General features: G+C 39.8%; 1 protein-coding gene across 4 annotated transcripts in view; it reads left to right on the forward strand.

Annotated features, from left to right (window-relative positions):
• The window catches only part of Ankrd42 (ankyrin repeat domain 42), a 62,219-nt gene that overhangs the window by 10,085 nt on the left and 27,633 nt on the right, over positions 1–24,501 (forward strand). For 3 of the 4 annotated variants that reach the window (XM_052712514.1, XM_052712516.1, XM_052712517.1), the window contains exons 4-9: positions 3,122–3,241; positions 4,623–4,758; positions 11,278–11,478; positions 14,591–14,716; positions 16,643–16,748; positions 22,158–22,333. In XM_052712514.1, the coding sequence (XP_052568474.1) occupies positions 3,122–3,241; positions 4,623–4,758; positions 11,278–11,478; positions 14,591–14,716; positions 16,643–16,748; positions 22,158–22,333 (865 nt within the window). The remainder of the gene's footprint in view (positions 1–3,121; positions 3,242–4,622; positions 4,759–11,277; positions 11,479–14,590; positions 14,717–16,642; positions 16,749–22,157; positions 22,334–24,501) is intronic. The other variant, XM_052712515.1, reaches the window with a different exon arrangement.

Genomic DNA, 24,501 nt, shown 5'->3' on the forward strand with positions numbered 1-24,501 from the left:
TCTTTATGTAGTTGATTATGTATCCTTACAAATGTCCTGATTCCCTAGGTTGACAAGGTTTATTATTATTGTTATAATCCTTAAAACACAGTAAGTACCCAGTATATCATTTATGACTGTTATTGGCTGGTTAGATTAGACAAGGTCATGAAGATTATCCTCTTTTAAAGCCCTTGGTAGGAATTATGACTGAGTAATCCTTTGCTAAGGTATTGGTAAATAAAGGCTGATTAAAAATGGATATGCTGAGTGAGAAAAAAAATAAAAAAATATTGACTAGGAGGGAGTTGGGAGTGTAGCTGCATGATACAATGAAGGGGTAGCATGGTCAAGGCTCTGGGTCTAATCCTCAGTGCCAAAAAAAGGAAAAAAGGTACTGAAAGTTCATTTGTAAAAATAGATTTTAATCTTTGGAGCTGTTGTAGGGTCAGCAAAATTGAGCAGAAGATACACAAATTTCGATTGTTAGATTGACTTTCCAGCTGGTGGCTCTCTAGTGGTACAGCATAATTACCTGACACCCATAATTTACACTGGGGTTCGCTCTTGGTATTGTACGTACTGTGCATTTGAACAAATTTATAAGGACAGTTCTTGGCTTCTTTGCTTATTTTAGTGATAATGTCTTGATGTATAAGACAGGCTGGGCTTGAACTTGTGATCCTCCTGCCTCAGCCTCCCAAGTTCTAGGATTATAGGCACCAACATACCTGATGATCACTAATTTTTTTCATTCTTCTCTCATATATTACATCCTGACTGCAGTTTCCCTTCCCTCCCCTCCCCTAGTCTCTACCCTACCTCCCCTCTTATCCAGCCCTCCCCCCTCCCCCTGCCACCTCCCCTCAGACAAGAGCTGTCCTCCCAGGGATATTAATCAAACATGGCATAACAAGCTACAAGATGAGGCACATCAAGGCTGGACAAGGCAACATAGTAGGAGGAAAAGGGCCCCATAAGTAGGCAAAAGAGTCAGAGACAAGCGCCCCCCCCCCCCCCCCCCCCCCCCAAGGCTCCCTGATCTCTTCCAGCTCCCAAGAATCCTGGTCAAGTTGATTCTGGATCACTAATTTCCTTTAGTGCTGGGTATTTTATTGTCTGAATGTTTGTTAGTGTTCACCAACTCAAGGATATTTTTGTTGTTTCCAGTCCTGACAATATGAATAAAGCTTATAAATATTCACTTTAAGATATTCATTGAGCTGGGTGGTGGTGGCGCACGCCTTTAATCCCAGCACTCGGGAGGCAGAGGCAGGCAGATCTCTGTGAGTTCGAGGCCAGCCTGGTCTACAAAGCAAGTTCCAGGAAAGGCGCAAAGCTATACAGAGAAACCCTGTCTCGAAAAACAAAAAACAAACAAAAAAAGATTTTCATTGAGCCTAAGTTTTCTATTTTATTATTAGGTATTTACCTAAATACCAAGGAGTGTGTGATTGTTGGGTTATGGTTATGCTAAGCTAAGGTTATGCTTAGCTTCCTAAGAGACACACCCCACTGTCTTCCAGAGTACTCAGCCTCTGGTTCCTCAGCCTTGCCAGCTTTTATGTTGTCAGGGTTCTGGAGTTGGGCCATTCTAATAAGTAGATAGTGGCATTTTATTGTTGTTTATATTTGCATTTCTCTGGTGACCTATGATGTGGAGTAACTTTTCATATGGTTATCATCTTTGGTCAGTGTCTGCTCTGAACTTTTTTTGGTATTATAGGAGAGTGGTCTCAGAGTCTGCTGCAAGTTAAGGAGTTTACCACTGAGCTACATCTACAACTCTGAACAATGTTAAAATTGAACTTTTTTCTTATTGTTTAAGAATTTGTTTTGTATCTTGGGTAATAGCCCTTTATCGAATATGTCTTTAACAAATATTTTCTCTGTATGTAAACTCTCTTTTTTATTCTCTTTCCAGTGTCTTTTTAGAGTAGTGGTGTTTAATTTCAATGAAGCCTAGTTTATTAGTTCTTTCTTTCATGGATTGTACATTTGGTATTGTATCTAAAAACTATAGCCCAGCCCTCAGTCATTTAGATTTTTCCTCTAAGGGGTGTTATAGTTTTGTGTTTTCTATGTGTGATCTATTTTAAGTTAGTTTCTTTCTTTCTTTCTTTCTTTCTTTCTTTCTTTCTTTCTTTCTTTCTTTCTTTCTTTCTTTCTTTCTTTCTTTCTCTCTCTCTCTCTCTCTCTCCCTCCCTCCCTCCCTCCCTCCCTCCCTCCCTCCCTCCCTCCCTCCCTCCCTCCCTCCCTCTCTCTCTCACTTTGAGACAAGGTCTCTCTACATAGCCCTGACTGTCCTGGAACTCACTGTGTAGACCAGGCTTGCACCAAACTCATGAAGATCCTCCTGCTTCTGCCTCCCAAGTGCTAAGATTAAAGGTATGTGCCGCCATACCTGGCCACATTATTTTTTTTCAATGTTTGTAAGATTTGTGCTTAGTTTAGTATTTTTACATGTGACTACTCAATTGTTTTAGCATCTGTATATGAAAAGACAATCTTTTCTTCATTGTATTTACTGTCTTTTCTCCTTTGCCAGAATTTAGTTGACTGTTTCTGTAGGTCTATCTCTAGGTGCTCTCTTCAGTTTCCTTCAGTTCCTTGCAAAAATATCTGTTTGTTCTTTGGTCAATATCAGTTTGTCTTGATTTCTGAAATGAGTCTTGAAGTTGGGTAATGTCGGTCCTCCAACTTTGTTCTTTTTTAATATTGTCTTGGTTATTCTGGGTCTTTTGCTTCTTTATAAATTTTAAAATCTGTTTGTTGATATCCAGAAAACACATCACTGGGTTTTGATTGGGACTGATAGATTTGTGAAATTAATTCTTTGTTCTATAGGAAGAAATACTATAGTCCATGACCTGTATGGAAATTGGCTCAGTTGCACATTTGGATGAAACCATCTTAGAAGATTGACTGGGAACCTAGAGCTAGCCAATTAAGGTCCTGCAGGCAGTGTTAAAGAAGACCTCAACCCCTTTTTAGGGTTACCTAAGGAATGTATTATTTTGCCTGTAGGTCATATATAGTAGTTTTGTTATAGATAAATTAATTGCGTACCTTTACTCTGTATCAGAACTCATAGTTTAACACCTATACTCATGCATGCCTATTCCCATTTCTCTGTTTGTAGGCTCTTATAATCAATGGAGCCAACCTGGCAGCTCAAGATGATCGTGGATGCACCCCTATACACCTCGCTGCCACTCATGGACACTCGTTTACTTTACAAGTAATGCTGCGAAGTGGAGTGGTGAGGGACTCCTCTTAATTAGTGGTGGTGTGTGATCATGTAGCTGGACTAGGTTTGGTAGTCTGGTTATCTCGTCTGACTTTAAAATCCTTCCTATGACTTGGAGGAAGTAATTTTTTTCCTTTAGCTTTCCCATCTTTAAACATGGATGCAGTAATTGAGACAAATATTCCCCTGCCTCTCACCCAAATAAACAGTAATACAAAATATTTCAGAGGTTTTGTGTTTGGCTGCTGGTTCAGAGCTTAACTGGGAAGATTCTGAAGGTTTTAAACAAATCTTTACCAGGTAATTATGTCTTTATGAATTTGTGTGTATCTACAAAATGCTTTAAAAAAACCTCTTTATTTCATACACCAGTTTAGGAAGTGATTTATTTCTCCAGGTTTTAATTTATTTATTCTAATGTTTATTATTTTTTTAAAAATATTTTTAAACTGACCAGGTGGCAGTGGTACACACCTTTAATCCCAGTACTCGGGAGGCAGAGCCAAGTGGATCTCTGTGAGTTTGAGCCTAGCCTGGTCTACAGAGCAAGATCTAGGACAGGCACCAAAACTACACAGAGAAACACTGTCTTAAAAAACCAAAAAAAAAAAAATTTTTTTTTTTTAAACTATGTGTATGTGCTTGTGGGTATGTGTATATGAGTACAGGTGCCTGCAGAGGCCAGAAGCCTCAGATTCTCACTGGAATAGTTAGAGGCTAATGTTAGCCTACTGATGTGGTTGCTCAGAACCAAACACAGGTCCTCTCCATGTTTAACTGCTGAGCCACCTCTCTGGTTCCCTAGTATTTATTTTTGATAGTACTCAGTGGTTGTCTAACTTTTTTAAAGAACAGGGCTTCTACTGAGTGTGATGGCTTATGCCTGTAATTTCAGCATTTGGGAGGTTGAGACAAGAGGAGTGCAAGCCTGAGGCCACCTCCCCCACCAGAAAGAGAGAGGTGAGGGAAGAAACACGCTGCCAATAAAGAAGACACTATAGTAAGAGTCTTTTCCAGGAAGTAAAAACTTTAAACATTTTTTCTTTTGGTTAATTCTTTATGTTGTCAAAGATAAGGCATCATTACCCATCCCATCCTTTTTACTTTATAGAGTAGGACTGTGAAACAATTACTTTTAGTTTCTTTGAAAACATTGTTTTATGTGACTAGTAGTTTTCTTTTTTTTTAGAAGGCTGTTTTATAACAGTTCACTGAAAACTTCATTGCTTATGTGTTCAGGTCAGTGGGTGCAGTCAAGTTTTTATTATATTAAATGTTTGCTGTATAATTTTAAGAATAGCTTCTAATTTTCAGTTGCAGAATCAGGCTTCTAGATTTACTGCTTTTCTTACAAAATGGCAAGAAACTGAGCTCTTGTGAATTTTGCCTCTAGGATCCCAGCGTGACTGACAAAAGAGAGTGGAGACCTGTGCATTATGCAGCGTTTCATGGGCGCCTGGGCTGTTTGCAGCTTCTTGTCAAGTGGGGGTGTGGCATAGAAGATGTGGACTACAATGGAAACCTTCCAGGTATTGAGCTAAAGCAAACATTTTAGTTTTTCATTGATAAAATATTGAAATGCTTGATCATATTTAAGAAATTTAAACTGTCCCATCATTCTGTAATTTCCTCATGACGCTAAAATAGTAGATCAGCTGATATGAACATCACATCTGTGTTATATATCCTTTGTGATTTCTTTTCTAGAGCTGTTCCAGCAGTAGAGAAACTGGCTCTTCTTTCTCTTTTGCCTCTCCCTCCTCTGCTTCCTCAGTATTCATGTGGGATCCAGCTGTGAGGGCCTTAAGTTCAGCAGGTGCCTGGTCGGTCACTGGGCTATATCCCCCAGGGTTAGTGCTTTTTTTTTTTTTTTTTTAAACTTCCTACCTCTCTGCCACTCCGACAACTCTTTTACTATTTAGGTAGTAAGAGGACACACATTTGTAGCTAGAGTTTTCCTGCCTGGCCCACGGTCAGGGCAAATCTCTCTCACCTGTCAGTCCCACAGCCTCTCAGACCCGACCAAGTAAACACAGAGACTTATATTGCTTACAAACTGTATGGCCGTGGCAGGCTTCTTGCTAACTGTTCATACAGCTTAAATTAATCCATTTCTATAAATCTATACATTGCCACATGGCTCGTGGCTTACCGGCATCTTCACATGCTGTTTGTCATCGTGGCAGCTGGCAGTGTCTCTCTGACTCAGCCTTCCACTTCCCAACTTTATTCTCCTCTTTGTCCCGCCTATACTTCCTGCCTAGCCAATGGCCAATCAGTGTTTTATTTATTGACCAATCAGAGCAACACATTTGCCATACAGTACATCCCACAGCACACATATGTATGAGCTGCTTTGTTAATTGCAGTTTAAGTTTAACTTAAAGCAAACTAGCTAGTTATACATAGATTCTAAACACGCTATCATCTTCATGAAGTGGTACTAATATTCAGAAGACAGAGAACAGAGATAGGAGTAAAAATGATTCTTGAGGGCTGGAGAGATGGCGCGGGCAGTTAAAATAACTCGCTGCTCTTCCAGAGGATCTTAGTTTAATTCCCAGCATCTACATCAGGTGGTTCACAACTGCCTGTACCTCCATTTCCAGGGGATCTGATACCCTCTTCTGGACTCTGTGCGGTCATCGGCACTTACCTGTGCACTTATCCACACATACACTCATGTGTATGCATGATTTTAAAAAGAGATCCTTCAATTATACCTTAAAGGAATCTTAAGCACTCATATGAAGAGTAAATCTAGACAGATAATATGAGTGAGTCTGATCCAGTTGCTTTGCTGTTTAGACCATCTCTGGATCCCTGTGGATTCATGATTGTTTGTGTTTAGACCATCTCTGGATCCCAGTGGGTCCGTGATTGTTTGCCTTGGTGTGCTGGATGCTGTTTTCTCTTTCCCTGTCTTGTCTGCCTTCTCACCTTGACACTATATTACTATCCCAGGCTTTCTTTATGAAGGATACTTTTAGCATTCTTTTTGTGAAGGCTTGGTTGCTATGAATACATTTTTCCTTAATATGTGAAAGTGATCTTACTTTGCTCTCATCATTTTTTTTTTTTTTTTTTTTTTTTTGGTTTTTCGAGACAGGGTTTCTCTGTGTAGCTTTGCGCCTCTCCTGGGACTCACTTGGTAGCCCAGGCTGGCCTCGAACTCACGGAGATCCGCCTGGCTCTGCCTCCCGAGTGCTGGGATTAAAGGCGTGCGCCACCACCGCCCGGCCTGCTCTCATCATTTTTAAACTTACTCTTTTGTTCAATTAAATCTCTGTCTCTGCCTCTCTCTCTCTCTCTCTCTCTCTCTCTCTCTCTCTCTCTCTCTCTCTCTCTGTGTGTGTGTGTGTGCGCGTGTGTTGCTCGGTATCAGAACCTAGCATGTAATCTCTACCATTGAGATACATTCTACTACTCCTCCCAAATTTAAAGTATAATGTACGTATAGAAAAGCACCCAATTCCATGCATATGCCATTGAATTTTCACAAATGAATGCATCTATGTAACCATTAAGATCAACTAATATCTATTACTCACAAACTTTTCTCCCATCCCCTTTCCAGTTAACTTGGACCTTCCACAATTAATCCCTAACTTCTGGCTTATAAGTCAGCTCCCCTAGTTTTGAACTGTCTGGGATAAAATAATATATTAGTATTCTGAGTGCCTAGCTTGTATTTCTTTTCCAAAGTAGGTATGCCAGTTATACCTATAGTAGTATTTAAGACTCTCCTTTGCACCTGGGTGTGATGGTGTCTCCAGTCCTAGCACTTGAAAGGTAAAGGAGGATCAAGAATTTGAAACCACCATGGGCTGAAAAATGAGGTCAAGGCCAGCCTGGGCTCCATAGGGAATTTCTCTCATATGCAGAATTAAATTTAGATTTAAGTGTATATAGAATTAAATATGTAAAGACAATATAAAATACATAGAAGGGCTGGAGAGATGACTCAGCAGTTAAGAGCACTTACTACTCTTGTGGAGGACCTGAGTTTAGGTCCCAGCACCCATGTTGGGCAGCTCACAACTGCCTGTAACTCCAGCTGGACATTCCTACACAGAGACATGCACATATACAAATAATTTTTAAAAAATATATAAATATAATTTTAAATAAATATAAGTAAGGCATTATAAATATATATATATATATATAAAGCCATGAAATAAAGGCAGAAGGACAACTATTTTGGGGGTTGGGGCAATAAGAAGGGGAAATGGAAGAGTGAATATCAGCAGTTTACGATAATACTCATATAAAAATGTCATAGTGAAATCCATTATTTTAGTGATAATTAAAATTAATAAAGAAGGTAATATGAGAATATAGAAGAAAACATTTTAGTAGCTCACCTTATTAATACTGGCCATTAACCAGTTGTTTTAATTTTAGGATTATTGGCTCTCTTGCTGGTTTTAAATTGTATTTTTCTCATGACTGCTGACAGTCCACATCATTTTATATCTTTCTATGTTTAATGACTACTAGTTGTTTTCTGTTGTGAAGTAGCAGTTCAGACATCCTTCTGATGTCCTGGTTCTTCTTCTTTTTTTTCCTAAGTTGTAAGGGTTCTTCACAGAATCTAGATGGAAGCCTTTTATCAGCTTCACACATTTCACAAACCTTTGCCTTTCTATGGACTGCTGTTTTACTCTTTTGAGACATCCTTTAATGAACAGAAGTTTACTTTCAGTGTAGACCAGTTTAATAATATCTTCTCTTTGTGGTTAGTACTTTTTATATTTGATTAAAAAATGCTCACCCTATTCTATGTCATAGAGACATTCTTTATGTTTGAGAAGTTTCATTATTTTACCTTTATGTTTACTTTTCTGTGTGCAATACAAGGTAGGAGTTAGTTTCATTTCAAGTATGTCTGATCATTTTTATTGGTCCTTTGCCCTTTGGTCATTAAAAAGATCAAACTTGTTTTTAAAAATGTATCCTTGTTATAATACTATAATATAGAGGATAAGAATGCCTGCAGAACTGGAGATACTCTCAAAGACTTTTTTTATGAAACCAATTGGGGGTTTAATAAGAATCTTTTAGTATTGATTTAAGCATGAAAGTTAAGAGAAAGAGATATGCTCAGAGAGACACATACCATATCATGAGTGTACCACCCATGTGTCTATGTCCCAGAGATATCTCAGCAGAAAGTACAAAGTCATTGCTTTCATGTAGTAAGTAGTGAGGGGAAGGATAGATAATCATCAAAATGAATGATCCAAACATACACCATTATATAGAGATACTTGTTTGGGAAAATATAGCTAAGGAGTGGCGACTATTAGAGGAATAAAATTTAAAGGAGTGTTGTAGTTAGGACAGCCTTCACTGAGGCAGCAACAGTTGGTGGAGACCAAAGGATTGAGCTTTTGGCTAGTCCGAGGAAGAGTGTTACAGTGAGAGGTGATGAGGACTGTGTTGCTCCCCTCCGGAGGCCTGGTGGTTTGCATAACAGCCAATCAGTGTGACCAGAACAAAAGAAAGACCTGAGGAACAGAGGAGGTTGCAGATATACCAAGAGTAACTGAAAGGGTTTGTGCACGGGGTGACCTGAGCAAATGTATGTCTTAGCAGTGGTTCTCAACCTGTGGATGGCAACCCCATAGGCAAACTTTTACCTCCAAAAATATTTACATCATGATTCAGAACAGTAGCAAAAGTACATTTATGAGGTTACAATGAAATAATTTTATGGTTGGAGGTCACCACAACATGAGGAGCAGTATTAAAAGGGTTGTAGCATTAGGAAGGTTGAGAACCACTGCCTTGGAGGATCATTTTGGCTATTATGTTTGTGATCTACTGTAGTGAGGGTATGGGCATGGCAAGGGAGGAAACAGAGAACCCAGATATAGTGGCAGACTCTTATAATCTCAGCTATCCCATAGTTTGAGGCATGAGGATTGCAAATTTGAGGCCAGACTGATTAATTTAGCAAGACACTGTCTCAAAATAAAATTTAAGAAAAAAGGAGATGTAGCCCAGTGGTTGGGCATTTGCGTAGCATGTTCAAGGCCCTGGGTTTAATCTCCAGTGCCTGGGGAGAGGAAAACAGAAGTCCAGTACAACAATTTAAACTACTGTTCTGGTTTGACCATGTCTGGTGGTGTGGGATGGAAGATGGAAGGAGAGGGGGAAGAAATTGGGTTCTGTACATATTCTGAGAGAGCCACTAGGAGTTTCTGATGTAGTAGATGTGGGGAGTGACAACAATAATAAAGCCTGGACAACTTAGGAAGGAGAGAGTTTTCTGTTGGTTAAGATGCAGAAGACAAGGCTGGAGATATGGCTCAGCAGCTAAGACCACACTGGCTGTTATTCCAGAGGACCCAGGTTCAATTTCTAGTGTCCACGTGGCAGCTCACAACTGTAGCCGGAAGTTTCTCCTGTCCTGCCTGGCCCTGCAGTCAGGACGAATCTCTCCTACCCGTGTCCTGCAGCCATAGGTCCCAAATACACACACAGAGGCTTATATTACTTAATAACTGCATGGTCTACAGCAGGCCTCTTGCTAACAAGCTCTTTTCCTCTTAAATTAACCCATTTCTGTTAATCTGTGTTTTGCCATGTGTTCCATGGCATTACCAGTTCTTTCACACCTTGCTTCTTCTGGTGGCAGCTGGCATCTCTTTCCTCTCCCTCTCCTTTTCTTGTCTCTGTCTTGGATTTCCTGCCTGCCTATAAGCTGCCTTGCCATAGGCCAAAATAGCTTTATTTATTAACCAATCATAGCACCACATATTCATAGCATACAGAAAGACATCACACAGCACACAACAGCCTGTAACTCCATCTCCAGAGGATCCGACACCCTTAGACATACATGCATGCAAAACACAAATGCACATAAAATAAAAATAAACAAATCATTAAAAAAAGATATAGAAGACAGTGTCAGGAAAATGTGAGGGAAGAGCTTATTTCTGATATATTAAGTTAGAAATCTGTGAGATTTGAAAACATATGTGATGAGTAAGTGGTTAGCAGGGTCATTTTCAGGAGGGAACCTTTTGATAGGGCTGCAGGATGACCCAGGATGGCACGGTATGAGCCTGCAAACTAGCCTCTGGACGTAGGACTTCTCTTTGTGATCCAGTGGCCACTTGAACACTACCTTGCTTTCTTTTAGTCGCAGTTTGCCTAAATATTGCACTTTTTCTTGGTCTCTGGAGTCATTGCTTTATAACTGATTTTTTTTCCTCTCTCCGCAAAAGGTTTGGTTATGACTGCCCCTCAATCTGATCTAATTTTTTTAAGGATTCTTTGAATTTTCTTGTCTGTTCATGCCATTCTATTTTGTTTGTTTTGGTCCTTTATGGCTTTTAGAAATGACTTGTGTTGTTTTATTTTTAAGGATTTAGTGTGGAAACAGTGGATTTGCTAATGTGTGCTTAGTATGCAGCCTTTTTCTTTTTGAGACAGGGTCTTATTGTCTCAAAGCCATGATGGCTTTGAACTTGTACTCTTGCCTTCACCTCTCCAATGCTGGGATGGCAGGCCTGTGCCTCCATGACTGGCTAGTGTAGAGTTTTAACTTAAGTTTTTGTATTAATTATAAAGAATAATGAATTATGAGAAGGTGACAAATACAGAATGGTAAAAATATTCATCTTTGCTCTTTAAAGCTCTCTTTCTTTCTTTCTTTTTTTTTTTTTTTTTTTTTGTCTTTTTGAGACAGGGTCTATGTATTATGCAGCTCTGGCTGTCCTGGAATCACTATGTAAACCAGGCTGGCCTCCAACTCACAGAGAGATTCACCTGTTTCTGCCTTTCAATTGCTGGGATTAAAGGTGTGCCAAACTACTCCCGACTAAAGCTATTTTCAAAGAATTTTTTTAGGCAGTGTCTCTCTGTGTAGTCACAAGCTGGTCTAGAGCCCAAGATGGCCTGGAAATTAAGAGTCCTTTTGCCTCTCCCATTAGGAGTTCTTGTGTTATAACCAGGTGTCACTCCATCCAGCTTTTGGAGGTATCATATTGTCAGTTTTAGGATTGACTCCATTCTTTTTGTCTTCTCTGCAGTTCACTTAGCAGCCATGGAGGGCCACCTTCATTGTTTTAAATTCCTACTGAGTAGAATGAACAGTGGGGCACAAGCTTTAAAAGCCTTCAATGATAATGGAGAGAATGTACTGGACCTGGCCCAGCGCTTCTTGAAACAGAACATTTTACAGTTTATACAGGGGGCTGAGTATGAAGGAAGCAATCCAGAAGATCAGGACAGTAAGTAATTAACTTCACATATTTTAGCAGAGAATGATAATATTAAAATGGAACCCAAAGACAAAGAAATTGTAATGCAAATGTTACATTAAAATCTATGTATTACTATCCATATTCATCCAGATTCTTTATTATGACGCATTTTAGACAAATCATGTAAATAGTAGCATAAAGAACACTGTATGTGACTGCTGGCTAGTTTTTCTTTTTTTTTTTTTTTTTTTGGTTTTTTTTCGAGACAGGGTTTCTCTGTGTAGCTTTGCGCCTTTTCCTGGAACTCGCTTTGGAGACCAGGCTGGCCTCGAACTCACAGAGATCCGCCTGGCTCCCGAGTGCTGGGATTAAAGGCGTGCGCCACCACCGCCCGGCTGCTGGCTAGTTTTTATGTCAGCTTGATACAAGCTAGAGTCATTAGTAAGAAGGGAGCCTAAATTGAGAAAATGACTTCATAAAATCTAACTGTAGGCAAGCCTGTAAGACATTTTTTTTAAATTAGTGATTGATGTGGGAGGGCCCAGTCTATTGGCTGCTGGTTGTGGGTTCTAGAAGAAAGCAGGCTGAGCAAGCCATGGGGAACAAGCCAGTAAGCAGCATCCCTCCATGGCCTCTGCATCAGCTGCTGCCTCCAGGTTCCTGTCCTGTTTGAGTTCCTGTTCTGACTTCTTTCAATGATGAACAACAATATGGAAGTGTAAGCCAAATAAACCCTTTCTTCCCTAAGTTGCTTTGGCCATGGTGTTTTATCACAGCAATAGTAACCCTTACTAAGACAGTGACATTGAACTTAAGAATAAAATACTGCAGTGTTAAAGCAGTTAACTCTCCCTAATGCCATTCTCTTTTTCCTCAAGGGGGTGTCTTAGTGTTATTATTGCTGTGATCAAACACCATGATCAAAAGCAACTTGGGGAAGAAAGGGTTTATTTGACTTGCACTTCCAAAGTCAGCACAGGAACTCAAGCAGGGTAGGAACCTGAAGTCAGGAGCTAATGCTGAGGCTGTGGAAGAGTAGTGCTTAGGCTTATAGAACCCAGGACCAGCAGCCTAAGGATGGTCCCACCCACAGTGGGCTGGACTCTCCCTCATCAATCACTAAGAAAATGCTCTAAAGGCTTACCTACAGCCTGATCTTATGGAAGATTTTCTCAATTGAGGTTCCCTTTCTCAGATGACTTTAGCTTGTGTCAAGTTGACATAAATTATAGCCAGGACAAGGGAAAATGTTATTTGGTCCATCTATGGTTTTATATCTTAGTTATAATTCTATCTATATATAATACATTCACAAAATATATAATACTATATTGTGCGTTTATTACAGTAAGAAACTAAACTATTGCAACATATTACTTGTCTTTTCTCTACTTGGCCTTTAAGTTGCCTATGGTTTCTTGCTAAAACTTAATGTATAATGAATATTTTTGTACATTCTTCCCTGCATACACAGTCAGAGTTTCTTTGGAGAATCATTTCCTTTTCATTATTTCACATAGCCCACACTGAATGTGAAGATTGTATTGCATTCTGGGATCATTGGATGAAGCTTCTTAAAGTTTTGACCATTCTGTGAAAACTCATAATTAACAGTTCTGCTTTTGTGGGGACATGGCGCTATGTGCTTTATGTTCCTATGAATATATACATTTTTGTTATATACCTATATTTTCCCTCCTTAAAAGTTGCAATTTTTTTTTTAAATTTTTCTGGAGCTGAGGACCAAACCCAGGGCCTTGCGCTTGCTAGGCAAGTGCTCCACCACTGAGCTAAATCCCCAACCCGCATTATTTTTCTAAGTAATTTGAGTTCTCTATATTCTTGGTATGAATTATTTATTGATTTTTATCAGATATAATTTTTCCTTACAAGTGAATTGTTCTTTCACTTTGATTATGATATCCTTAAACATCAGTTTTTAATTTACTTAAAGTGCATTCAGGTGCACGATTTTATGATCTTTGGTCTATGTGTGCACTCATCATCCTAACAGTCAAGATGGAGACATTCCCATCACTCCTGGGTTTGCTCAGACTCCTTTCAACTTACCACTCCTTTTATTCTGCCCTGTGCAGTTATTGATCTGCTTTCTGTTAATACAGATTCGCTTGCCTTTTTCAGAGTTTTGTGTAGAGAGTCATTTTGAGAATCCACATATGTTAGTGCATTTGTAGTTTGTTCCTTTTTAGTGCTCTGTTGTATTCCATGATCAATTGAACAGAGGTGAGCATTTGGATTGCTTTCAGTTTGGCATTTATCAATAGAGTAGCTATTTTGTTTACATAGACCAGGCATTCTCAACCTTCCTAATGCTGCAATCCTTTAATATGGTTCCTCATGTTGTGGTGACCCCCACCCATAAAATTATTTTCATTGCTACTTCATAACTACAATTTTGATACTGTTATGAATCATAATGTAAATATCAGATATGCAGGGTATCTGATATGTGACCCTTATGAAAGGGCCCTTCAACCCTCAAAGGCATCAGGACCCACAGGATGAGAACCACTGACAGATATCTATTTCTATCCCTCTTTGGTAAGTACTTAGGAGTGAACCATATGATGGATATATATCTAACTTCAGATATTGTTAAGGAGCTACTTTCCACACTGTTTTCCAAAGTGCTCTATACCCTTGTCAACACAGGTCATAGTTAGTCTGTTCTGTTGTAGTCATTTTAGTGGGTGTATGATGTTCCCTTGGCCTGGATTGGCCATTCATATGTATGTAATGAAATGTCTTTTTAGTTTTTGACATTGTAAAGATAAGCCTATTCTAATTATTGAATGCTTGAGAGATTTTTTTGCATATTCCGGACATAATCTGTCAGATGTGAATCACAAATATTTTCTCCCATTCACAGTCTTTTTGTTTTCAAAGAGAAAAAATTTTAAATTTTATTAAGCTATAGTTTGTAATTTTTTTGTTTTAGATAGTGTTGCACAATTAGTACTATTGTATTTTAGAATTCTTTTTATTTGTCAGTACGTCAGTTGAACTCACCTGAGTAGCTTCATACTTAGAATAATATTGAAACCTGATTTGTATGACAGCTTGAGGTAGGGAAAAGAACAAATGCTCGTGTTTACTAAAATGCTGACTTTTTATTCAGATTTAGCTTTTCCAGGTCATGTGGCTGCCTTTAAGGGTGACTTAGAAATGCTTAAGAACTTGATCGGAAATGGAATAATTAATTTGAATGAACGTGATGATAATGGTTCGACTCCTATGCATAAAGGTGAGCTTGCTTCATACAATTTCTCATGAATTATTCAGCTTTTAAAGTAGTTATTGATCAGAAAATCTACCCTAGTGGATATTAGTGAATGTTATATAAAATATACAGTGCCTGATTTCTAATTCAAGAGCCTTTTATGATGCCAGATATGTATACCTTTGCTGGTAATGCCAGTCACGTTTCTCAGTGACATTGTTCTTATAGTCACATATGAAATGCACTGCTAAGGAAACTTCTTACAACAATATTTATTAAAAGATTTATATTATCTATTCATTTATTTGGTTTTTTGAGATAGGTTTCTTTGTGTAGGTCTGGCTGTCCTGGAACTAGCTCTTTAGATCGGGCTGGCCTCGATCTCACAGAGGTTCACCTGCCTCTGCCTCCTGAGTGCTGGGATTAAAGGCGTGTGCCACCACTACTTGGAAGATTTATGTTACTTTTCCTCTTTTATTTTTTTTTTGGGGGGGGGAACAGGGTCTTACTGTATATCCCTGTCTATGTTCGTAAAGTAGGCTGGCCTCAAACTCAAGAGATCTGTCTGACTCTGTTTCTGTCCTGGGTACTGGGATTAAAGGCATGTGCCACCATGCCCTGCTCTTTTTTTTTCTTTAAAAAATATTTATTTTATTTTATGTATATGAGTGTTTGCCTGCACGTATGGATATGCACCATGTGCATGCCTGGTACCTGAACAAACTAGAAGAGGGCATCAGATCCCCTGGTACTGGAGTTACAGACAGTTGTGAGCTGCCATGTGGGTGCTGGGAACTGCACTCAGGTCCTCCTGTAAGAACAAATGCTCTTAATGGCTGAGTCATTTCTCCAGGTCAGAATCTTTTTTTTATATTCCATTTTAGATAAATTATTTATCCTTCCTCTTTCCTGTGATAGAATGGAAATGTTGGGCTAAACTATTTTAAATCACACCATTATTCATGATCTTAAATACAATTTTTTGATCACATTTAAGAATAGAATATGTTACTGTTTTTGTCTAATGGGTGTTTACTTATAGAGCGTTGGCCAGTATTTTTTTATCAGCTGGTTCTGGATAGGAGAGAGAGAGATGAGGAAAGGGAGTAGGAATTGAGGAACAGAACAAGGTGCTAGTGATCAAAGTGATGCTATGTTTATGGGGACTTAGTAACACTATCATATGTTTATAACACTTAGCAGTGCCTATCTCTCACTACATTTCATGATTACTGAAACCCTGTCTACCTACCTACCTACCTACCTACCTACCTACCCATCCTACCTATCTGCCTACCTACCGACCTAGAGCAAGATTTGGTGGGGACAGGGGGGGGGGGGGATATCAGTGATATGGTTCAGTGGGTAAAGGTGCTTGTCGCCAAACCTAATGATGTGAGTTCAATCCCAGGAATCTACATGGTAGATGCACCTGAAAGTTGTCCTCTGACCTCTACTTTCACACTGTTCATGCACAATGTGTGCAGATACAGACACAAAGTCAATAAAAATATGTAAAATTTTTGAGAAAAGATTTCTTTCATGTGTGATTTTCATATACAGTAAGTAGGCACAGAATACAATTTTTGCTGTCTCTGAGGTCCTTGTGATTGGAATGTACTTTGATTGCTGTATGACAGAAGACTGCTTAGAAGCTATGCAATATGACATAGCACTTGGGTAAGGGTTAGAAAGACTGGATTCTAGTTTCAAATCTATGATTTGCTTGTTTGAACTTTGAGCTCCAAGTTTTATATCTGTATCTAAAATTATTTGGATAGGACCTGAACACAGTAGATATTTGATTAAATGTCTAATAAATGCACAAGTGAAAAAGAAAACATTTGCACAGCCTACTTTTGTTAGTTACTACAAGGTCAAAATTTCAGAAAACTGTTTGTAATAACTTCTTTCTCTACGTGTGTTTCCTTGTTTTTTCTTTTTAAAAAGCTGCTGGACAAGGCCACATAGAGTGTTTGCAGTGGTTAATTGAAATGGGAGCCAACAGTAATATTATCAACAAAGCAGGAGAGAAACCCAGCGATGTGGCTAAGAGGTATAAACTCCTGTCTACCGTGCTCCTTGCTTCTACTTTTAAAGTTGTGCATTTACTTTCTTATACTTAGAAATTTCTGATAAGTTAACACGGGTTTGGGGGACTCAACAAGATGCTGTTGGAATCAGTTTTTAAGTTGATTGGTGTTTATTTCTTGTTAGCTCTCCTCTTTAAAGCAATTATTCTCAGCCGGATAGTTGTATCAGTTCTCTTTCCTCTGGGGAAGGGACATATAGAAATGAGAGTGAAGGTCATAACAATGAACATCTACCACATCAGGAGGTCAGGTCCAGGAGTCCTAAGCATTCTGCAGTGATCTAATTAGTGTGCACAATGCATTCTTGCATTCAAATATCCTTGATACCTTGTTGAGAAACACTGGTAAAAAGCAATAATAACAGCGATAATAGAGAAGCAATTATAAGGGGTTTAAGTCATATTTAGAAATTTACATGGGAAATAAATGTAACCTCTATCATGAAACTCTGTGAGCTCTTTCAGGTCAGGCCCTCAAGGGATAGTTAGTGCATATCTGTGTTCTCATTTGTTTGTTAATTCAGCATCCTGTCTAGTCACTATGGTCCAGGTACTGTGACCAGAAGTCAGATTGTAAATAAAGGAATGCACAGTGCCTGCTGTCTAGGAGCTTATAGTCATGGAAGCCCTAGAGGTTTATACTTCAAAGAAAAACAAATATACAAGCAAAAGTTCTTAGTCATTATAATCATTGTCCCACCCATATTACATGGTATGTATAAGTGAGGAAAACTGCCAACTCTATTTGTCAATGGTGTGGGTTTAGAAATGGTACAGATGATAGTAAAAGATATGAAAGAAATTGCAGCAGGATAGAATTTAGATCATTGTCAAGAACATTTTTTGAAGAAGCAGCATTTATATTGATACTTGGAGAATTATAACATTTTTCATTTTTGTTGTTCAGAACTGCTTGAATTTATACCGTGAGTGTGGGCTACAATGGCCCATGAGGCTTGATCTGATATTTGGTTGGTCCCAGTCACTCACTTAACTTCATATGTAGCTCAGGCTGCCCTTACACTCCTGTCTCAGCCTCCCTGGTGCTGGGATTAGAGGTTTGTGCCACACTATACCTAGTTTAGATTGTTTTCTTTTTGTTGAGTTTAAAAGGTTCTTTACATATTCTAGATACTAGTTCTTTCTCAGAAAATATCCTTTGTAAGATTTTTCTCTCACTTGTGGGATATTTTTCATACCTTTAAAAATATCTTTGGAAGTGATGTCTCCACAAAGTTTTCCTCTTTTGGATTGTGTTTTTGGTGTTAGATCTTGAAAACTTTTGTGACCTTGTATCCTATGTTTTCTTTTAGAAGTTGTATAGTTTTAGGCTGTGATGTCTATGGTTCACGATAAGTTTTTTTTTATATTATACTAGGTATGTATTTAAGTTCATTCTTTTCATGTGGATATCAATTATAGTACTATTTGTTGAAAATGTTATACTTTCTTCATTGCCTTTGTGACTTTGTCAAAACCAACTTTATTTGCTTGTGTGAAACGGTCTTTCTCCATAGTCCAGGCTGGCTTTAAATTCCATAGAGCCCAAACTGGCCTCCAATTTGCAGTCTTCTTCCTGCATTCATTTCCTAAGTGCTGAGATTGTAGGCATGTGCCACCATATACCTAACCTAATATTTAAATATAGTAAAATATAAAAAAGGAAATAAGAAATATATCCCCAAAGAATAAAAAAGGACAAATAAGGTAATTTATAGAGTAAATTAGGATATTAAAATGTAATTCAGGTAAAATATTAATAAAGTGGGGGATATGAGTAAGGGAAAAGTAGCATGAAGATTGGCAAGAGAGGAGAGGTATGTGTAATTAAGGTATGGGAGATAACAGGAAAAAGAAAAGAAAGCAATTAAAAAAATTGAGATGGAGCCGGGCGGTGGTGGCGCACGCCTTTAATCCCAGCACTCGGGAGGCAGAGCCAGGCGGATCTCTGTGAGTTCGAGGCCAGCCTGGACTACCAAGTGAGTCCCAGGAAAGGCGCAAAGCTACACAGAGAAACCCTGTCTCAAAAAAACCAAAAAAAAAAAAAAAAAAAAAAAAATTGAGATGGACATGGTAGTATATACCCACTATTCTGAAGGCAGGAATCGGAAATATCTGTAGAGTTCAAGGTCAGCCTGTTCTATATAGTGAGTTCCAGACCAGCCAGGGCTACACAGTGAGACCCTGTCTGTGATTGTGTGTTTTTTTTTTTCTTTTTTTTTGAGCCCCGCCACTCAGCTTCCAAATAAATACACAGAGACTTATTTTTACTTATGAATGCCCAGCCTTAGCTTGGTTTGTTTCTAGTCAGCATTTCTAACTTAAATTAACCCATTTCTCTTCTTCTATGTTTTGCCCCCGGGCTTTTTACTGTTCTTTATTCTATGTCTTTCCTCCCTTCTTACTCCATGGCTGGTTGTGTGGCTGAGAGACTGGCCCCTGGCGTCTTCCTCTCCTCCTTTTCTCGTTCCTAGCTCTTCTCTCAAGCCTAGATTTCTCCTCCTATTTATTCTCTCTGCCTGGCAGCCCCGCCAATCCCTTTCTCCTCCCTAGCTATTGGACATTCAGCCCTGTATTAGATGTTTTAGACAGGCAAAGTAACACAGCTTTACAGAGTTAAACAAATGCAACATAAAAGAATATATCACATCTTTGCATCATTAAACAAATATTCCACAGCATAAACGAATGTAACACATTTTAAACTAATATTCCACAACACCTGTCTCTAAACAAAAAGGAAGACAAAACCAAAACAAACTCAAGTAGCCATCCTTAGTTCCTTCTTGTAAGCAGGTGGGAGATAGTTGGTGTTTCTCCCCCAAGCTGCTGCTTCTAACATGTACTGGGGTTGGAGAGGTGGGCGGCAAGTTGTTTTTCTCTCTGTTCCAAACAGGTTGAACCTGAAAGGAATGTATGGAGGCTGAGCCCTTCTGAGCCTTACTAAGTGGGGCAAGGGCTAAGACAGTGACCACCATTGGCTCAGTTCATGCCTGTGATCTCTGTAATTAACCTAGCACTTCAGCAAGTACAGGAGCAGCGCCCCCATGTGTGGGAGCAGTGCACCACCAGTGCATGCTCGGGCATGAGGAATACCAAAGCTATGGCAGTATTTCCACCATTTGTCTCTCGGGGCTCTGAGAGTGGAGAAGGTGATCAGACCCACACACAAGGGTATGATGTACAGGCACTGAGTAATCCTGTCTATTCTGAGAGTGCTAGTCTATGCTCCAGCCTCTGCTTATAGCCACCAACTGCTAGTTTCAGGCCACCGTTTCCAAATGGAAGTGCCGTTTCCCTCTGCATGCATTTCCCAGCCTTGGAGAGCTATGTCAATACATGTGTGTCCACGTCGCAGCCAGTTTCTTGGGCCCACATTGTCTCCTGCAGTAAGCACTTACAGAGCTAGTAAAGAGAGGCTCTTGGCACTTCAAGGTATCAAGGTGCAGGGCATCTAGTTCCTCAAGCCTTAGGTTTTGTTTGTTTGTTCATTTTCTAGACAGGGTTTCTCTGTAGTCCTGGCTGTCCTGGAACTTGCTCTGTAGACCAGGCTGGCCTTGAACTCAGAGATCCTGCCTCTGCCTCCCAAATGCTGGGATCAAAGGCGTGCACCACCACTCCTGGCTCAAGCCTTAGGTTTGATGGTGGCATCTCTCTCAAGATGATTGCTCAGAGCACACTGAGCAAACTAGCAAGTGCAGGGGCCCTCTCCTGGGCCTGCCTGTACTGTGTGGGTCTAGATGCTGTCTTAAACTCATTCTGCACAGACTGTGCACTGGACCTGCCTGTACTGTGTGGATCTAGATGCTGTCTTAAACTCATTCTGCACAGACTGTGCACTGGACCTGCCTGTACTGTGTGGATCTAGATGCTGTCTTAAACTCATTCTGCACGGACTGTGCACCTGTGGAGCTTGCCCAGGTTTTCTTCTCTCCTGTTCTTAAAGCGTCAAGGGGAATTTTGTCCTTGTCCCCACTGTGCTGCCTAGCAGTCAGTGCTACAGTTCTTTGCTTCTTTCATAATTGAAACTACAGTATGTCTCAATTTGACCTGGTCACTAACGGTTGCACACACCTGCAGCCACACACCCAGTGTTCTTTTTTCATCTTGTGGAGATACAGGAATGTTCTGGCTGTCTCCAGTCTACCATACTTGCTCTTTTCTTTTGTCAGCCACACAACTTTCTCTATAAATTTATTACCTAGGTACTTGTACATGCTAGGCAAGTGCTCTACCACCCAGCTGCAAAGCCAGCCATATTGATAGTTCTTTAATAATTTACTTGCTGCACCTGATAAAAAATAAGAATGTAATATGTAATGTGTTTTAAAAATATGAATATATTAGTTTTTGTTTGTTTGTTTTTGCATTGTTGTAACCAAAATACCTAACCAACAGCTTGAGAGGAGAAAGGCTTATTTGCGCTCAGAGTTTCGGAGAATCTCAGCTCATTACACTTAGGAAGGCTTGGCAGCCGAGGCATGGTAGTGAGAGCATGTGTTGGTGGCTGCTCACATGCTGGGAAGCTGGAAGCAGACAGGTCTGGCTCTCTAGGGGTGGGTATAATCTTCAAAGCCAGGCTTCGTCTCTTAAAGGTCTTCCCTTTCACATAGCACCACATGCTGGGAACCTGAGCTGGCGTCCAAAACATGAATGTATGGAAATACTGCACATTCACACTCTAACAGTGCGGAAAATCGAGTTTAGTGTGTGGTGACTCTCCATGTCCTAGAAGACAGTATCACATCATTCAGTTAACAACACTGTGGGAAAGTACGCTTGTTCCATTCATTCACAACAGAAAAATTTCTCAGATCAAAAATTTGTTAGTAGAGGCTTCATGAAATATAAGCAAGAGCAAAGAGAATAGAAAACAGAAGGAAAGGTCATATTGTTCCTTTCAATTTTAAAATCAAGCCAGGTGTTTTGGGTTGAAGGATGAAGAGTAAGTATGACAAGAACTATAGGTAACTTGAAAACTGGAACCAGAATTAATTCTGTCACCTATCTTGGGCTAAGAAAAGGCAATAAAATAGAGAGTCAAGTGGGATAGTTCTGGGCTCTGTAGTCACTAGAGTCATTCTATTTGGAGGCACAGTAACTATTCTTCTACTATGGGATCTCTTCTCCCAGTGTATTTTAGATCCACTTCTGGGATCACTTCTCAGTATGAGTACTTTATAGTAGTCAGTAACTCCCACATAGCTGAGTGTGCATCAGATTTCACTGACCTTAAGCTACAGGTTTGCTTCCTTGCTTGGTGGTGGGTAGATAAAAGTGCATATATGGTGGAATTGCCCAAGTTAAGTATGAACTGCAGTTTAAATGTATGGCAGTTTGGGAATCTGGTTAATTATTCATTCCTTTCTACAGATTTGCCCATTTGGCAGCAGTGAAACTGTTAGACGGGCTACAGAAATATGAGCTAAATGATGAGATTGGAATTGATGACAATCATGCAAAGTTTTTCCTGAGACACGGTGTTGAGGGAAGCACCGATGCCAAGGATGACTTATGTCTGAGTGATGCAGACAAAGCAAATGCCAGAAGTAAGTATGCTGCCTCTGTCATGAGTTAGCCATTCAGAAAGACTGTGGCCACGGGGACGGGGAGATGGCACGGTGGGTAAAAGCACTTGCTGTGCACCTGTGAGAACCTGACTTTAATCCCCAGAACTCATGTAAAGCTGCCATAGTGGCATGCTTCTGTAATCCCAGTGCTCCTAAGGCATGATGGGAGGCAAAGACAAGAGAAACCCTCGAAGCTCGAGGGCCAGGTAACCTGGAGTATGCATCCATGAACAACAAAGAGACCCTGTCTCAAGTAAGGTGGAAAGCAAGGACTAACACCAGAGGTTGTCCTTGGAGCTCCAAACATGTGTTGTAGCATGTGCTTGTCTGAGTGCACATAAAAGAGCGTGTACATGGATGAAATGTGTGCACACAGACAACATATATCATACACACCGCCAGCAAAAGGAAAGAATACACTGGGGCTGCTGGGATGGCTCAGTGGTTAAGAGCTCTTGCTGCTCTGTTAGAGGTTGATTCCCAGCACCCACTTCTAGTGTAACTCCAGTTCCAGGGATGACCTCTCTCAGCAGTCACATAAAGAAAATTAACAATAAGGCCTACTTTTTACTGTGTGTTTCGAAATTATTTAAATGACACTGTCTACAAAGAAAAGTAATTTAGTGTTTTTGTCCTAAGAGTTATTGAAATATAAACAAGTGTATGATATGGTCTTTGGAATGGAAGAATGTAACATGGGAACTAAAGAAGTTAAATAAGACAGATATACTTAAGTGGATCATAAACATAGTAAAAGACAATCAAGAGTGATAATCCTAGCACTTGGGAGACTGGGTAAGAGGAAGACAAGTTTGAGGCTAGTCTGGACTGTATAGTGAGCTTAAAGTAAGCATGGGCTGCATAGAAAGACTTTAACTTCCTCCTGCCCCAGCGCACATACAAAAGCATCTCAATGATTGCCAAGGTTTGTTGGGAATGATATTTTTGTAAAGATTTATTATTTTAATTTGATATGTATGGGGGTTTTGTATATATGTGTATATATATGTATGTATATATATGTATATGTATATATATATGTGTACCACATATGCACATATATATGTCTGTGTACCACATGTTCAGAAGGAGGCGTCAGATCCTCTGGAGCTGCAATTACAGATGGCTGTTAGGCACCATTTGGTACTGGGAATCAAACCTGGGTCTTCTCTGTAAGAGTAAGAACTACTTTTAGCCATTGAGCCATCTCTCCATCACAAGTAATTATTTCATTTTTGAAATTATAATATAATTACACCATTTCACACTTTCCTCCCTCTAAACCTTCTCATATACCCCTTCCTTCTCTCCTTCAAATTCATGGCAGATTCTTTTTTTCACTAATTGTTATTGCATATATTCTCAGTATAGTAATTTTTTTCTTCTTCTTTTTTTTTTTTTTTTTTTAAGGTTTTTTGAGACAGGGTTTCTCTGTGTAGCTTTGCGCCTTTCCTGGAACTCACTCTGTAGCTCAGGCTGGCCTTGAACTCGCAGAGATCCGCCTACCTCTGCCTCCCGAGTGCTGGGATTAAAGGTGTGCGCCACCATCGCCCGGCTTCTTTTTTTTTTTTTTTAAAGAGATTTATTTATTTATTATGTATACAATGTTCCACCTGCATGTATGTCTACAGGCCAGAAGAGTGCACCAGATCTCATTACAGATGGTTGTGAGCCACTGTGTGGTTGCTGGGGATTGAACTCAGGACCTCTGGAAGAGCAGTCACTGCTCTTAACCTCTGATCCATCTCTCCAGCCCCCCCTTTTTTTCCTTTGGCTTTTCGAGACAGAGTTTCTCTGTATAGCTTTGCGCCTTTCCTGGAACTCACTCTGTAGTCCAGGCTGGCCTCGAACTCACAGAGATCCGCCGGCCTCTGCCTCCCGAGTGCTGGGATTAAAGGCGTGCGCCACCACGGCCCAGCCAGTAATTTTTAAAGAGAATCATTGCAACAAGTTTTACTGATAGTCCATTTGCCATACAGTTGTTGTTATTAGGGAAAATGAGTCAATTCAAAGGCACTTCTATTTGGTGATGGTAGTCATAGGGAGGGGTAATAAACAATTGATAAGAAAATAGGAACAGGCCGGGCGGTGGTGGCGCACGCCTTTAATCCCAGCACTCGGGAGGCAGAGCCAGGCGGATCTCTGTG

The sequence above is a fragment of the Peromyscus californicus genome, unplaced genomic scaffold, assembly GCF_007827085.1.
Source record: "Peromyscus californicus insignis strain IS unplaced genomic scaffold, ASM782708v3 Scaffold_4__1_contigs__length_199733344, whole genome shotgun sequence".
In the NCBI taxonomy this organism is placed as follows: domain Eukaryota; kingdom Metazoa; phylum Chordata; class Mammalia; order Rodentia; family Cricetidae; genus Peromyscus; species Peromyscus californicus.